The following is an 18,593-nucleotide window of genomic DNA, read 5'->3' as shown; positions in this document are numbered from 1 at the left end:
GGTTTAAAGTATCCTTACAATCTACATCTCGATTGTGGAAATTATCCTTGATAAATCTCAAAATGATGCTGGTTTAAAGTATCCTTACAATCTACATCTCGATTGTGGAAATTATCTTTGAAAAATCTCAAAATGATGCTGGTTTAAAGTATCCTTACGATCTACATCTCGATTGTGGAAATTATCCTTGATAAATCTCAAAATGATGCTGGTTTAAAGTATCCTTACATGATTACATTGAAGCAAAAGCAAGCCATTGCAAAGCCAAAACAATGAATTAAATGTTGCTTTTTGAAATGACATTTTTAAACCAGAGCTTGGTCTAATGGTCATTACAAATTATTGAAAAATCCATTGTATGCAAAGTTAATAAATGATTCTTTGAAACAGAAATTTAAAGCTATTGAAATGCATATATTTATGTAAAAGCTGAGCACTACATTTTACCACTCATTGTATTAATTTTGTAAAAAGCACAGACTGTAAAACCTGTTTTCATCTTCATTTGTAATTGAATTAAATGGTAACAAATTTATGTACTAGCTCATTCTTTTATTTTTAACCATGAGATTATCCTCTCACTCTAACAATGTCCCAAACTCTACAGGTACAGTGATGAACACCAGTATATCCAGGTCAACTTCCAGATGCCAACTACCATGACCGGGGTCAGAGTTCAAGGCGACCCCGCCTCCCAATCGTGGGTCACCAAATTCATTGTGAAGTTTAGCAACGACGGCCAGAGGTGGACTCCGTATTACCAGAGCTTCGCTGTTGAGCCTAAGGTGTTCCAGGGAAATATGGACAAGGATAATGTTGCCTCTGCATTTTTCGATCGGGAAGTTACAGCTAAATACCTACGCATTGTCCCGCAAGAGTGGCACAACAGAATCGCCTTACGGTTTGAGGCTCTGGAATGTCCGACTCCCACAGGTATAAATGTTCAAAAAACTGTGTCATCTAAGAGGGCATAATGGTCAGGACCATTTTTAAGACTTTATTAGTCTCGAGTTTTGTATCAAGATATATAGAAAGATGTTCAAATTTTAAGCTAATAGCTAAAATTTTAAGGAAGATCTTATGTTTATCGTAACTTGTTGTTCATTCAGCCTCCCTAAACATATTGTACAGAACATTTTGGGAACCAACAATTTGATAAAATTTAGCATTATTTTTGAATATACATGTAAAAGATTGAATTCCATTAATTTTTCAGAAACACCTGCAGTCACAGTTTCTCAAACATCACCAACCCCTAAGTGTAAGCATCCTATTATGTATCTGATTTTGTATGATTGCAATCAGAAAAATTTTGCATACATGTAAATAATTATGTAATTGTATTGAGAGAGAGAGAGAGAGAGAGAGAGAGAGAGAGAGAGAGAGAGAGAAAATGCATGAAGAAAAGAGTGAAGAAGTGAAGTAACTAGATGTTGAAACTGTATGCCTGATTGATTTTAGCACGATATTTTACCATATTTTTGCAATGGTTGTATTTCAGTGGACTGTTTGGATCCTATGGGCATTGAGAACGGTGCCAAGGTCACTGACGGTCAGCTTCTGGTGTCATCCAGCCGGGACTCCCTGTCTGGGGCCTCAGCGGGACGTCTGTTTAATGAGTTTGGAGCATGGGTACCACAGTAAGTAAATCTCTCACTCAGAGTTAGAGTTAGTGGGTCACAGAGTGTGGGGATGGGGAACTTTAATTTTGTAAAATAAAGCAATGAGGGTGACATTCAATCCAAGATTCAGGGCTATTGGGGAGGGAGGGGTGACTTGTTTTGTTAATCAATGGTTGACATTTAAATATTTACAAAATTGATTATTTTATCTATTTTTGATTCCTTTCATTCTCTTTATTTATTGGGAGGGGGCAGGGTGGTTGAGATGGATATAGGAAGAAAGTTGTAGGCTTCTTAGAATTAATCAGTATTTGATAGCAGAATATCATACATTCATAAAGGTATTAATGGAGGTTTTTTCAAAATGATGCTCAAATAACCAGGAGTTGTGATTTAAGTAATATATTTCTTTTCCAGGGACAATGCAGAAAAGAGCTGGATTCAGGTGGACCTGGGGTCGCCCCAGACAATCTCTGGGATCCTAACCCAGGGAAGCCCCCGAGAGGAACGCTGGGTCACAAACTTCGCAGTGTCCTACAGTCTGGACGGACGTAACTTCTTTGTCGTCAAGGAAGCAGACGGCAAGGCGGCCATGTTTATCGGGAATGTGGATCAGAAGTCTGTGGTGAAGAACATGTTCGACTCGCAGATCTTGGCGCGCTATGTCCGGGTCGTCGTGATCGAAGCTGGGTCCGGAGGGTCGGGACTGCGTTTTAATCTACTGGGCTGTAGCTCTGAGATGACCAAGACCTCCCCTCAAGTAACACCCATTCCGACCGCCACCCCACGTCCTGTGTCAACCATTGAGCCAAGTAAGTACCCCAGAGAAGGAAGACTTCTTGGTTTTGATACAAGTGCAGAATTGTCACTCAACAGAATGATATTTTCAGTAACCATTAATTTACAGGGACTTCTGTTTCGATATCCTCAATGATTTAGGTTAATATCACATGACTGCCTGTTTGATATTATGAATATCCTTTATCACAGTTTGACCTGCATCAATACTGTAAATTCCTTATATAACGCGAGTACTTCATTCCGCGATCCCTCTATTTTGTATTAAATCGTGAGAATATGAAATCACGGAAACGGAACATTTATCCATATTTCCTATAGTTATCAACTCTTGTAAAATAATTGCGATGTTTTAAAATCCTCGAGGGTGCTTCTCGCAATTTTAAACAGATATAAATTCCTCATTATTGTTTTTGAATATTTACTGTAATCAAACACTGTATAAGCTCTTTAATGTAAAACTGTTAAATTCCTTATATAATGGGTAACTTATTTCACTCATTTCTTAATCTAGCATAGTTGGCTTATAGAATCATATTATAAGATAACTAATTGTTTTCAGTCTGCAATCAGCCGATGGGAGTTCAAGATATGGAAATAATTCCAGACCGATTACTGACTGCCTCTTCAGAGAAAGATTCCACGTTTTCAGCCTCGCAGGGACGCATCACAGGAGACGGTCACTCCTGGCAACCATCGTAAGTACCCTGTTTTAAACTGACATATTGGCCTAGGTATCAAGTTTTTATTTTTAAAATTAATGTATTAGTATTCCAATTATTTATGTCTTTAATATAAATTACAAAATTTTCCCTATTTTTTGATGATGATATGTTGAATTTCTGCAATCTTTTTTTATCAGAAATACTTTAACTGTGATAAAAAAAATTAATGTATTTTTGTAATTTTTACTCTTTATGACATGATTTGACTAATTAAACTGCCTGGTACAGGTACATTTATTTCCATAATCATAATATAATGGGTATATATATATATAACGGGTATACTATTACATATTCATAGAATTTTGCATATTGTTTTATTACGTCATACATGTACCTTAATGTATGGCAGATTAAAATCTGATCAAAAATTAAGAATTATTGTTATTTTAGGAAAAGTAACAGCAATACTGCAGTTTATACAGTATGTTGAAAAGTGGAATCAAACTTAATTTTATTTTTTTTTTAATTAGGTCATCTGACCAGACTCCATATATTGAGGTCAACTTTTTGGAGCCAAAACTGATCACAGGAGTTGTGACGCGGGGTGATGGAAAAACGGAGAGTTGGGTCCGCACTTTCACAGTGTCCACTAGCATTGATGGAGCCAACTTCTCTCCGTACAGCGATGGTGGAATTCCAGAGCCCAAGCTGTTCAACGGCAATGAAGACAAAACCACAGCGGTCACTAATTTCTTCAACAGGCAGGTCATTGCACAGTATGTACGAATTCATCCCAAGTCCGTCAATGGAGAAACATCCCTACAGTTCAATGTTCTGGGATGTAACCCTGCCCAGAAGCCGGGTCCAACTACACCATCTTCAGTGGTTCCAGAGACCGACGAATTCGGTAACCCGATCTTGATTCCAAAAACGGATGAATATGGAAGACCTCTGACTGACTTTTACGGCCAGACGATCATGGTTCCAAAGCTCTACACCCAGGGTCAGCCCACACCTGCTCCTGCTACAGATGAACATGGTGATCCAATCTTGGTACCAAAAACCGATACTTATGGTAAACCAATGACCGATGAACAGGGGCATACTATAATGATCCCACTCCCTTGGAATCAAGCCACACCAAAGGCAGTTCCCAAGACAGATCCGTTCGGAAATCCCATTTTGGTACCTAAGACCGATTCATATGGAGTGCCTATGACTGACAATCAAGGTAATACAATTATGGTTCCTTTGACTGAGGCACCAGAGAAACCCACTGTGGTGCCAGTAACAGATGCTCAAGGTAACCCAATTTTGGTGCCAAAAACGGATTCTTATGGAAAACCAATGACAGATGAGCATGGTAACACTGTAATGGTGCCTATTCCATATACACATGGTCCTCCAACCCCATCACCTCAGACAGATGAATTTGGAAATCCAATCTTGGTGCCTAAAACAGACTCCTATGGCAAGCCCATGACAGATGAGCAGGGCCACACAATCATGGTACCTCTTCCAGTTTCAACAGCAAAGCCAACTCCAGAGCCTGTGACTGATATACAAGGAAACCCTGTGCTGATTCCAAAAACAGATTCCTATGGAAAACCCATCTTAGATGCCCAAGGTCACACAACAATGATTCCTCTGTATGTGACACAGAAGACTCCTATTCCAATCCCAAAGACAGATGATTTCGGCAATCCTATCATGGTTCCAAAAACGGACTCCTATGGTAAACCTATGACAGACGACTTTGGAGAAACCATCATGGTGCCTGATTACTACACACAGGGACCTCCAACTCCTCGACCACAGACTGATGAATTCCATCAGCCAATATTGGTTCCAAAAACTGACACCTATGGAAAACCTATGACTGATGACCTAGGAAACACAATCATGGTTCCTTTGCCAGAAACAACTGCTAAACCAACACCTTCACCAAAGACTGACAAGTTTGGACAACCATTGTTGGTCCCCAAGACTGATGAATATGGACGACCTTTCACAGACAAGCAGGGTAATACCGTGATGATTCCTATACCCTATGAACAGAGCACCCCTATCCCTAACCCAGTCACAGACAGGTTTGGAGTACCAGTGTTGGTTCCTAGAACTGATGAGTATGGAAAGCCATACACAAACAGGTTTGGACAAACCGAGATGGTACCTATTCCATACACTCAAGGCAAACCCACCCCAAAACCACAAACTGATGCTAATGGTCGACCCATCTTGGTTCCAAGAACAGATGAATACGGACAGCCATATACAGATGAGCATGGAAACACAGAAATGGTTCCAGTGCCAGAAAATCAGAATACTCCCACTCCAGCACCTCTCACTGATGAACAAGGAAACCCTATCCTTGTTCCAAAAACAGACTCCTATGGCAAACCAATGACTGATGAATTAGGTAATCCAATTATGGTGCCCAAGCCAGCTCCAACTGGAAATCCCACTCCTGCTCCACAGACAGATGAACATGGAAACCCAATCCTGGTGCCAAAGACTGATTCATACGGGAAGCCCATGACAGATGAGCAGGGACATACCATCATGGTGCCACTGCCTGCTACTCAAGGTTTACCAACACCAGCACCTTTGACTGACAAATTTGGAAACCCAGTTTTGATGCCAAAGACAGACTCTTATGGAAAGCCAATGACCGATGAACAGGGTCACACTATCATGGTTCCGGTCCCTGCCAATCAGGGGAGCCCCACTCCAGCCCCACAGACGGACAGTTATGGCAAACCAATAATGGTGCCTAAAACAGACTCCTATGGCAAACCAATGACAGACGATCAGGGAAATACCATCATGGTTCCACTGCCTGCTACACAGGGTCAGCCTACACCTGTTCCAGAAACCGATAAATTTGGAAATCCAATATTGATTCCAAAAACAGATTCCTATGGCCATCCCATGACGGATGATCATGGTAACACAATACTGGTTCCTAAACCTGCCACACAGGCTACACCCTCACCAGTACCAGCCACCGACGAGCATGGAAACCCCATCCTTGTTCCACGGACAGACTCCTATGGAAAGCCAATGACTGATGCTGAAGGCAGCACCATCCTTGTGCCACTGCCAGCCAATGGTAGCACGCCACAGATTATCCCAGAGACGGATGTATTCGGAAACCCAATATTGGTACCAAGGACAGATGAATATGGAAAGCCATACACTAATGAACAAGGCAAAACTGTACTGGTTCCAAAACCAGCCACTCCACAGAAGCCAACACCAGAGCCTGAAACAGACAAATTTGGTAATCCTGTTTTGGTGCCAAGAACAGATGAATATGGAAAACCTTACACAGATGAGTATGGTAGAACAGAATGGGTTCCAAAACCAGCCACACAAGGCCTTCCTACGCCAGCTCCGGAAACAGATAAATTCGGTAACCCAATCCTAGTTCCAAGAACCGATGAATATGGAAGACCCTATACAGATGAACATGGTAACACAGAGATGGTTCCAAAACCAGGTTACACAGGTCAGCCAACTCCAGCACCAGAAACCGACAAATACGGACAACCTATCCTCATTCCTAAAACTGATGAATATGGCAAACCTTACACAGACAGTCATGGCAACACTGTCATGGTTCCAAAACCTGGAACTTTTGGCCTTCCAACTGTTATCCCAATGACAGATGAATTTGGAAGACCAATCCTTGTTCCAAAGACGGATGAATATGGCCGCCCCTACACCGACAAATTTGGATCAACAACAATGATTCCTTTGATCCCTGTTTCGCAAGGAGTTCCAACCAGGGTGCCCAAAGGTAAAAAAAAAAAAAGATTCTGTTAATTAGAAAAGAGAAAAGGAAATCTAAGTTTCATACTGGCATTTCATTTTTTTGATGTACTATAAATTCACTGGGTTTTAGTTACAAAATTACATATAAGAAATGATTGCTATAATCAGCATTCAGAGGACCCGATGGTAGTTGCCATTTTTAGACTATATGAATCTCCTTAAGAAGAAAAGCTCTCTATATAAAGACGTATGAAACGAATCAAATTTTAAAGTTAAAAGATATTGAATTTTTCTTTACTTAATAATAGTTTATCATGTTTATAGCCAAGCAAATCATTTTTAATAATTCAAGATAGATTTGATGGTTAATTTGTTGACCACCCAGCCACCTTAAATCAGCAGGATTGTAATGTTTAGGTTGTTCTGAGCTCGATGATTGCATTGATTATAGTTGGTTTTACGTTTGATTGGTTGTGTTTTCTTTCAGTCTGTTTGACCTATATGGGAGTAGACGACAACTACGTTATTAAGAACAGCCAGATGTCTGCCTCTTCCTTCAGCGGCACAAATACCCCAGGTCAAGGCCGTCTCTTTGGCGACTACTCATGGCAACCAAGGTCAGTGGTTAAAGACTTGGCTTCCAGCAAAAAATCTCTGAGAAATGTTTAACATTTTGAAATATCCATTTGAACTCTTTTATCTCTGCATCTTTCAAAGAATATTTCTCAAGACTGCGTTTTAAAATTTTTCTTAAACATTTTCCTGATGAAATGAAATGTAAAAGAAGAATATCTCTATAATCATTGAAAATATTTTTGATTTATTTTTTGTGAAAAGCTAATCAATGATACATGTATTAAAAATTCTTCTAAAATTTCATGTTTTGTAGAACTTTAATCTTTCCGTAAATGAAAAAATGAAATGTTGTACTACTAGGAGAGTCTTTGCATCAATCTGTTTACATATCTTATTTCAGGTCAAATGACACATCACCATGGATACAGGTTGACCTTGGCAAGTTGTCCTTGATCTCTGGTCTGGTAACCCAGGGAGACACCATCAACAGGAAGTTTGTCAAGACTTACACCGTCTACACCAGCATTGACGGAAAAACCTTCGTTCCTTACTCCGACATCCCAGGGGCAGGAATTCCCAAAGTCTTCAGTGCCAACAAAGATGGGGATACCCCCATAAGGAACCTCTTCAACAGGAACATGACAGCCCAGTATGTCAGAATTTACCCACAATCCACCTCTGCTGCCGGAACAGCAATCCGACTGAATATCCTTGGATGTAATCCGTCAACACCAGTTCAGCCAACCCCATCCGGAACACAAACACCAGGTATTTAGCAAATTGTTTGTGATTGAAGTTCCTTGTAAATATAGTATTGGAAATTCCTCCTTTCAAGTACATGTACAATTTTCCTTCAGTGATAATGATTACTCTGAAAAATTTGTTGAGGTCAAATGTTATTTTTCTTATCAGAGGAATCATGCTTCAATTTTAACTGTGATTCATCAATTGAAACCAGTATAAAGCAAACTATGTCAAATACATTATTTTTGGAAAATTTTCTAAACATGCTGTATGGTACAATGGGTTTAAGGTATAATGCTTCTATTATGTAGTCTGTGATGTCAAGATGGGCCTGTCTAACGGATTGATCGTATCAAACGCCCAGTTCAAAGCATCCAGTGTGTTGGACAGTTTCCACGGGCCTGAGCGTGCTCGCCTGTACAGCCACAGAGATGGAGGTTACACAGGGGGATGGACTCCAAGGTCAGAATTCACCAATCAAATCCAATCTTACAACTGCTTGGTTCGGACTTCTTAAAAGATATTTTTTTTTTACATTTTTACGTTCTTGGTTTTGTATGGAGTTTACGTGTTTGTAAGATTGCTATAGAAATAAATATAAAGATGCCTGCATGATGATTAAAACATCTATGGTAATTAAATAATAAAATGATAATTGCAATTAAATATCATGAATAATTTTTCCCTACAGTGTGAACAATAACCGCCAATGGATCCAAATTGACCTTCTGTCCACAGAGGAGGTTTATGGGGTCGTCACACAAGGTCGCTCCGACCTTCCTTACTGGGTCACCGAGTACCAGGTCTACTACAGTACGGACGGAAAATCATTCTTACCGGTGACCTCTGGTCCAGCGGACAAGACGCCCCAAACGTTCAATGGTAACTCTGACAACCATAACCCGGTCACCAATGTCTTCAACCAGAAAGTCCAGGCAAGGTTCATTAGGTATGGGAATGTTTGACTTAGTCAGTGTTGTTAATTATAAAAAATAATTGCGTAAAGAACCAGTATTATTAAGTATAGTTAGTAGCTTTTGAGTTTTTTTCTGCATGTCTTATGACCTATCCTTAATTTGGGATAATACTATTCAATATTTCATTATTTTTAATGCATTTAATTGCTACAAATACTAGTACAATAAAAAAAAAAACTGGTTAGTATTTAGCAAAGTTGAAGTGGCTCCTGTTTTGTTTTCATATATATCTTTTGAACTTCCCTTAATTTTGAGTTGCTCCAATGAAATCTTTCCAGAATTGTTCCACTCAAATGGTTTGAGGCCATTGGTCTGCGATTTGAGCTGGTGGGCTGCAAACAACTCACTCCCTCCCCACTTGTTTCTCTCCCACCATCCTCAGCAACAACCACCACTGGCCCAGGACCTGCTACCTGTATGTACTGGACCCCGTGGGTCAACACTAACACACCAGATGCCACTGGTGATTACGAGACGATCATGCATCTGAATTCCCTGGTACAGTCTTGTAACAGCTCAAGTATCCGAGCCATTGAGTGCCGCACAGTGGGAAGCAAGAAGTCCTGGAATGAAGCGGGTGACATGGACGTCAAATGTGACCTTGACTCTCAAGGACTTCTGTGCTTTAACAAGGTGCAGAGAAGTGGGCAGTGTCAGGATTATGAGATCAGAGTCTTCTGTGATGAATGTCCAAGTAAGAACTCCAATACAGGCTCTTTAGATATGAGGTTATTTCTATTGAGAAGAATTAAGCAAATTTTTAAAAAATTGCGTATTTTACTCTTCTATACTGTAAAATATTTACAGCTGCTGAGATTTCTCAGATTATTATAATTATTTAAAATTCACATTATAGATTTTGATTTGAAATTTTGTCACAAGTTATATAATTATTGTTAGTTAGCAAGAGAAAATTTGTGTATTTTTATCAAAAGTAAATGACTCGTCCAAAAATATAATAGCATTATTTTTTTCAGCCACAACAGGTGCATCTGCCCCGCCCACCCAATCAACACCCACCCCAAGCGCCACTCCCAAAGAGCCATGCCAAAACAAGAGCTTCTGGTCCCCATGGATCAACAAGCAGTCCCCCGGACCGGGCGGTGAAGTGGAGAGCATGACCCCCGAGGAGAAGAAGGCGTTCTGTTCTGAGGGTGTGATCAATGGGGTCGAGTGTGAGACCGTGACCGGTCAGCCGTGGTTTGACACCAATCAGATCCTGACCTGTGACGTCAGGGACGGACTGAACTGTGACAACAGCATCAACTTCGGAGACATGTGCAAGGATTACAGGATCCGCTACCAGTGTCAAGTCATCTGTAAAGGTACTGTAGAAAAATTATACTGCTTAATAATAGGATGTAGAGATGGACTCTACTTGTTGATTTTAGCATCCATTTGGATTATTTGTTTAAAAGAAACCACCTGGTAATGATTATATGTACTTGTATATAGAATTTAACATAAATTATGTGATGTTTGTTTGCTGTGTTAATTGTTAAACAGAAACCACAACAAGCCCCACATCCAGTGCCACCACATAATGATTATTTTGTAGAATATTACAAAGACGTTACATTGATTGTTATCAATAAGTGTTAAACATAGTCCACTAAAAAAACCACCACATAATGATTTTTTTACTTGTTACAGAGACCCCCACAACAAGCCCCAGTACCACCACCACAACCACTACCCCTAGTCCTACCACACCAACCACACAGTCTACCACCACTGTTCCTACCACCACCAAGTGTGTCGAGGAAATAACCGTGTCGCCGTGGATTAACCGGGACAAACCCTACCAAGGCGAGGGGGACAAGGAAGCCATGACACCAGAGGAGCTTGCCAGGTACTGCATGAATCCAACCATTTCCATGTGTCCTCACAGTCAAAGTTCAGGGATGTTTTGTCTTTCTTATTCATTATGTGCCTGATATTGACCCCCTCCCAATCTTGATTGCGGTCACATTTGGTGTTTATTATAATGTGCAGGGTCATCTCCCCCCTTCTCATCCCCCCATCCCCAATTTTTTCCAAACAACACTAAAAGACTTCTTTGTATTGGATCCATTTCCAACAATCCTTATTAAGAAACATATCTGAATGTTTTAAATTTTCTGCTGCTGATGAGGACATATGCACCAAAATAAAAACCTGGCATAAAAATGTCTTTCCGAATATAAGTTAATGTGTAACGTGTAATGTGTGAATACTTTCATACTGTGAGATTTGTCTTGAAGGTTCTGCCCTGCTAGTAGTGGGAGCTACATTAAGAAGGTTGAGTGTGTGGCAGTGGATGGCCTGATCCCCAGCTACAGTACAGGGGACACCATGATCTGTGACAAAGAACTGGGCTCAGTCTGTCTGAACAGCGACAACTTCCCTGTCCAATGTCAGGACTACATGATCCGATACACATGTCAACAGATCTGTCAGAGTGAGTTCAACACCTCTCTCTCTCTCTCTCTCTCTCTCTCTCTCTCTCTCTCTCTCTCTCTCTCTCTCTCTCTCTCTCTTTCTCTCTCTCTCTTCTCTCTCTCTCTCTCTTTTTCATTCTCTCCTCTCTGTCTTTCTCTTTCCTTTTATTTTCTCTCTCATTTTCTGTCTTTAATCCTTACTCTTTCATCTATCAATTGTGACCTGTTGACTCTAATACAATTGTGTGCAAAATAAAAGATAACCAATAATTAACCACTATTTCTAAATTTTTATTTTTAATTATTTTATAATTTGACAGCACCAGAGCCCACCGTATTGTATGTCCCAGTCACAGACAGATTTGGCAATCCAATCCTGGTTCCAAGAACCGATGCCTACCACCATCCTTACACAGATGAGAACGGCCATACCTCGCTGGTTCCTATCGGCTATGTACAGGTCACCCCAACCCCAAAACCTGCAACAGATGAACAGGGTCACCCAGTCATGGTGTTCAAAACAGACTCCTATGGCAATCACATGACTGATGATCATGGTAATACTATCATGGTGCCTAAACCAGCTCCAACTGGTACTCCCACACCTGCTCCCCAGACTGATGTAAATGGAAAGCCTATCATGGTGCCAAAGACTGATTCATACGGGAAGCCCATGACAGACGAGCAGGGACATACTATAATGGTTCCACTACCTGCTTCACAGAGTCCACCTACCCCAAGTCCTCAAACAGACAAATTCCACAACCCAATCTTGGTACCAAAGACAGATGAATATGGTAAACCGTATACAGATGCTAATGGAAACACAGTTCTTGTTCCTCTACCAGTCACTCAGAGTTCCCCAACCCCTGCTCCTGTCACTGATAAGTTTGGAAGACCCATCTTAGTTCCAAGGACAGACGAGTATGGGCGACCTTATACCAATATATATGGGGAAACAGAAATGGTTCCAATACCATATGACCAGAGCACCCCAACACCTGCTCCACAGACAGATGCACATGGCAATCCAATATTAGTGCCCAAGACAGACAGCTATGGTAAACCAATGACTGATGAGCAGGGTCACACAATATTGGTGCCTCTTCCTGAGTATCAGGGAACACCTACCCCAGCGCCTCAGACCGATGAGAATGGAAACCCAATAATGGTGCCCAAGACAGATTCTTACGGGAAACCGATGACAGACGAGAGCGGTAAAACAATCATGGTGCCACTTCCCTCTGTCACAAACAATCCAACGCCATCACCAGAGACTGACAAATTTGGCAACCCAATACTGGTTCCAAAGACCGATGAATATGGAAAACCATACACTGATAAGAATGGACACACAGTGATGGTCCCAGTGCCTTACACACAGGGCAAACCTACACCTGCTCCTGTAACAGATGCTCAGGGAAATCCTATACTGGTTCCCAGGACTGATGAATATGGCAGACCTTACACAGATGAACAAGGGCACACACAGATGGTTCCAATCCCATTCGTTGGGGACAAACCAACGCCTGCACCAGAAACTGATAAATACGGAAACCCTATTTTAGTTCCAAAGACTGATGAGTATGGTAAACCTTACACAGACGAACATGGTAATACTGTGATGGTACCAAAACCATACCAGCAGAGTTCACCCACTCCAGCACCAGCCACTGATAAGCAGGGAAATCCCATCATGGTGCCAAAGACAGACTCTTATGGCAAACCCATGACAGATGAACAGGGTCACACCATCATGGTTCCACTACCGTCTGATCAGTATGTGCCCACTTTGGCACCACAAACTGATGAACATGGAAACCCAATCTTGGTACCCAAGACAGATTCCTATGGAAAACCAATGACAGATGAACAAGGTCATACCATCATGGTTCCTCTACCAGAAAACCCTAACACACCAACACCAGCCCCACAAACTGACGCTCAGGGAAATCCCATCTTGGTTCCAAAAACAGATGAATATGGTAGACCTTACACAGACAGCCAAGGAAGGACAGTCATGGTGCCTCTGCCATACACACAAGGCAAGCCCACACCATCACCCCAAACAGATATATTTGGACGTCCTATTTTGATACCAAAAACAGATGAATATGGCAAACCTTATACAGATGAACATGGCAACACAGTTATGGTCCCATTGCCTTATGGCCAAAGTACACCAACACCTGCTCCTCAGACTGATGAACATGGAAACCCCATCATGGTGCCAAAGACAGATTCCTATGGCAAACCAATGACAGATGAACAGGGACACACTATAATGGTGCCATTACCAGCAACTCAAGGTACACCAACACCAGTGCCAAAAACGGATGAACATGGAAACCCAATTTTGGTGCCTAAGACAGATTCCTATGGAAAACCCATGACAGATGAACAAGGTCATACCATCATGGTTCCTCTACCAGAAAACCCTAACACACCAACAGTAGTCCCACAAACTGACGCTCAGGGAAATCCCATCTTGGTACCAAAAACAGATGAATATGGAAGACCTTACACAGACAACCAAGGAAGGACAGTCATGGTGCCTCTGCCATACACACAAGGCAAGCCCACACCTTCACCACAGACAGATATTTTTGGACATCCTATTTTGATACCTAAAACAGATGAATATGGCAAACCTTATACTGATGAACATGGCAACACAGTAATGGTCCCATTGCCTTATGGCCAAAGTACACCAACACCTGCTCCTCAGACTGATGAACATGGAAACCCCATCATGGTGCCAAAGACAGATTCCTATGGCAAACCAATGACAGATGAACAGGGACACACTATAATGGTGCCATTACCAGCAACTCAAGGTATACCAACACCAGTGCCAAAAACAGATGAACATGGAAACCCAATTTTGGTGCCTAAGACAGATTCCTATGGAAAACCCATGACAGATGAACAGGGTCATACCATTATGGTTCCTCTACCAGAAAACCCTAACACACCAACAGTAGTCCCACAAACTGATGCTCAGGGAAATCCCATCTTGGTACCAAAAACAGATGAATATGGTAGACCTTACACAGACAGCCAAGGAAGGACAGTCATGGTGCCTCTGCCATACACACAAGGCAAGCCCACACCATCACCACAGACAGATATTTTTGGACGTCCCATTTTGATTCCCAAAACAGATGAATATGGCAAACCTTATACTGATGAACATGGCAACACAGTAATGGTTCCACTGCCTTATGGCCAAAGTACACCAACACCTGCTCCTCAGACTGATGAACATGGAAACCCCATCTTGGTGCCAAAGACAGATTCCTATGGCAAACCAATGACAGATGACCAGGGTCACACTATAATGATTCCTTTGCTTGAGAAACAGGGTACACCAACCCCAGCACCACAGACAGATGCCAATGGTAAACCAATTCTGGTGCCAAAGACAGACTCCTATGGCAAGCCCATGACAGATGAGCAAGGACACACTATAATGGTGCCATTACCTGCCACACAGGGTACACCAACACCTGCTCCTCAGACTGATGAACATGGAAACCCCATCATGGTGCCAAAGACAGACTCCTATGGTATACCCATGACAGATGATCAGGGACGAACTATAATGGTTCCTCTTCCAGAAACACAAGGATTGCCTACACCTGCCCCACAGACAGACAAATATGGAAGACCTATTCTTGTTCCAAGAACAGATTCCTATGGTAAACCAATGACAGATAAATTTGGAAATACCATCCTAGTCCCTCTACCTGTTGGACAGAGCACACCTTCACCAGTCCCAGAAACAGACAGATTTGGAAATCCAATCCTTGTTCCAAAGACCGATTCCTATGGAAAACCAATGACTGATGCTCAAGGACACACTATTCTGGTACCAAAACCAGCAACCCAGGGTACACCAACCCCATCTCCACAGACAGATGAATTTGGAAATCCAATCATGGTGCCAAAAACAGATTCCTATGGAAAACCGATGACAGATGAACAGGGACGAACTATCATGGTGCCTCTTCCAGAACACCAGAGTACTCCTGTAGTTTCCCCTAAGACAGATAAATTTGGAAATCCAATCTTGGTTCCCAGAACAGATGAGTATGGTAAGCCATATACAGATAAGAATGGAAACACAGTGATGGTTCCATTGCCTGAAGTACAAGGAAAACCAACACCCAAGCCCCAGACAGACAAATTCGGAAATCCCATTCTTGTGCCAAGAACAGATGAATACGGTAAACCATATACAAATAAATTTGGACAAACTGAAATGGTGCCTTTGTATGAGACTCAGAATGTTCCCACACCAAAACCACAAACAGATGCATTTGGCAATCCCATTTTGGTTCCACGTACAGATGAATATGGAAAACCATACACAGACATTTATGGAAAAACAGAGATGGTACCACTTCCTGAGACTCAAACTGTCCCAACCCCAAAACCTCAAACAGATAAGTTTGGAAAACCAATTCTTGTGCCAAGAACTGACGAGTATGGTAGACCTTTCACAGATGAGTTCGGAAACACACAGATGGTTCCACTGCCAGCAACACAGGAGCTGCCCACTGTAGCTCCCAAAACAGACAAATATGGAAACCCTGTGTTGATGCCAAGGACAGATGAGTATGGAAGGCCATACACGAACAAGTTTGGACAAACTGAATGGGTGCCTGTCCCAGCTGGACAAGACAAACCTACACCTGTACCACAGACAGATGCATTTGGAAACCCAATACTTGTACCAAAGACAGACGAATATGGCAAGCCTTACACAGATGTCAATGGTCACACAGTTATGGTGCCTCTTCCTTATTATCAAGGCACACCAACCCCAGCACCTCAGACAGATGCGAATGGTAAACCAATCCTGGTGCCAAAGACAGACTCCTATGGCAAGCCCATGACAGATGAGCAAGGACACACTATAATGGTGCCATTACCTGCCACACAGGGTACACCAACACCTGCTCCTCAGACTGATGAACATGGAAACCCCATCATGGTGCCAAAGACAGACTCCTATGGTAAACCCATGACAGATGATCAGGGACGAACTATAATGGTTCCTCTACCAGAAACTCCCGGTGTGCCCACTCCTGCTCCAGAGACAGACAAATATGGTAATCCTAAGCTTGTACCAAAGACAGATGAATACGGAAAGCCATACACGGATGAGCATGGTAACACTGTTATGGTACCCGTTCCTTATCACCAGGGTACACCTACTCCATCTCCACAAACAGATAAATTTGGAAACCCCATCCTAGTGCCAAGGACTGATGAATATGGCAAACCATACACAAACAAGTTTGGTCAGACAGAGATGGTTCCACTGCCATACAACCAGGGAAGCCCAACACCAGCTCCTTTGACTGATGCCCAAGGGAAACCCATTCTTGTCCCCAAGACTGACTCTTATGGACATCCAATGACAGACGAAAACGGCACCCCCATCCTTGTGACTATCCCAGGTCCTATGAAGCAGGTTACACCAACACCTCAACCAGAAACTGACAGATTTGGAAACCCTGTTCTTGTTCCAAAGACTGACTCATATGGAAAACCTATGACAGATGAACAGGGCCACACTATAATGGTACCTAAACCATACCAACAAACTCAACCCACACCTGCACCGGAGACGGATGAATTTGGATATCCTATCATGGTTCCAAAAACTGATTCCTATGGTAAGCCCATGACAGATGAGAATGGCCATACAATCATGATTCCAAAACCAGTCACTCAAGGTCTGCCTACACCAGCTCCAAAAACTGACAAATATGGTAACCCTATCTTGGTTCCCAAGACAGATGAATATGGCCAACCTTTCACAGATGCTCAAGGCCACACCGTGATGGTTCCTGTTCCAGATGTGCAGGGAAAACCAACTCCAGCTCCTGCGACTGATGAATATGGAAACCCCATCATGGTGCCAAAGACAGACTCTTATGGTAAACCTATGACAGATGACCAGGGAAGAACCATAATGGTACCAGTGCCATACAAGCAGAGTTCTCCTACCCTCAAACCTGTCACTGACGCTTCAGGCCACACCATCCTGGTTGTGAAAACAGACTCCTACAACAAACCAATGACGGACAATCAGGGCAGCACTGTCATGGTTCCACTCCGAGAAACGCAGGGTGTTCCCACACCAGCCCCACAGACAGACGAGCATGGTAATCCAATCATGGTGCCCAAAACAGATTCCTATGGAAAACCAATGACAGATGAACAGGGACATACAACAATGGTGCCACTGCCTGTGAAACAACAGCAACCAACTCCTTCACCTCAAACAGACAAATTTGGAAATCCAATACTGGTTCCAAAGACTGATGAATATGGCCAACCATACACTGATGAACATGGACACACTGTCATGGTTCCACTGCCAAATGAACAGGGCAAACCAACACCAGCACCAATGACCGACAAATTCGGCAACCCAATTTTGGTACCAAGAACTGATGAATATGGAAGACCCTACACAGATAAATTTGGAAACACGGAAATGGTGCCTTTACCAGGATATCAAGGAACCCCGACCCCAGCCCCAGAAACGGATCGCTTTGGAAAACCCATCATGGTACCTAGAACTGATGAATATGGCCGACCCTATACTGACATCAACGGACACACACAGATGGTGCCCTTACCTGCCACACAATACACACCAATGGTGACACCTCAAACAGATATTTTTGGAAATCCAGTACTTTCCAGCTGTCTCCAAAGTCATTGGACACCTTATGTGAATCGTGACAAGCCAGAGCTCGGAGGTGGAGACTATGAAAAAATGACACCTGAAGAGCTGCACATGTTCTGTCAGGAAGGAAATATAACCAAGATTGAGTGCATGACGTACGAAGGACTTCCCCATTACAGTTCAGGCGAGATCGTGACATGTGACGTCAAGAAGGGATTTTCTTGTGTGAATGCTGACAACGCCCCTGTGCCCTGCTCAGACTACAAGATTCGATACTTCTGCCAGTGTGATCGTGGTAAGAT

General features: G+C 42.3%; 1 protein-coding gene across 2 annotated transcripts in view; it reads left to right on the top strand.

The window, feature by feature from the left end:
* LOC128164012 (mucin-5AC-like) overlaps positions 1-18,593 on the top strand; it is a 70,903-nt gene that overhangs the window by 25,959 nt on the left and 26,351 nt on the right. For both annotated transcript variants that reach the window (XM_052827721.1, XM_052827720.1), the window contains exons 33-47: positions 608-933; positions 1,217-1,261; positions 1,502-1,640; positions 2,040-2,434; positions 2,983-3,118; positions 3,619-6,890; positions 7,353-7,482; positions 7,842-8,209; positions 8,497-8,647; positions 8,877-9,134; positions 9,441-9,856; positions 10,140-10,487; positions 10,816-11,014; positions 11,406-11,602; positions 11,903-18,586. In XM_052827721.1, the coding sequence (XP_052683681.1) occupies positions 608-933; positions 1,217-1,261; positions 1,502-1,640; positions 2,040-2,434; positions 2,983-3,118; positions 3,619-6,890; positions 7,353-7,482; positions 7,842-8,209; positions 8,497-8,647; positions 8,877-9,134; positions 9,441-9,856; positions 10,140-10,487; positions 10,816-11,014; positions 11,406-11,602; positions 11,903-18,586 (13,064 nt within the window). The remainder of the gene's footprint in view (positions 1-607; positions 934-1,216; positions 1,262-1,501; positions 1,641-2,039; positions 2,435-2,982; positions 3,119-3,618; positions 6,891-7,352; positions 7,483-7,841; positions 8,210-8,496; positions 8,648-8,876; positions 9,135-9,440; positions 9,857-10,139; positions 10,488-10,815; positions 11,015-11,405; positions 11,603-11,902; positions 18,587-18,593) is intronic.

This window comes from Crassostrea angulata, chromosome 9, assembly GCF_025612915.1.
Source record: "Crassostrea angulata isolate pt1a10 chromosome 9, ASM2561291v2, whole genome shotgun sequence".
Taxonomy (NCBI): domain Eukaryota; kingdom Metazoa; phylum Mollusca; class Bivalvia; order Ostreida; family Ostreidae; genus Magallana; species Magallana angulata.
Note: the sequence above shows the minus strand (reverse complement) of the source record. Positions and strands in the feature narration are given on the sequence as shown.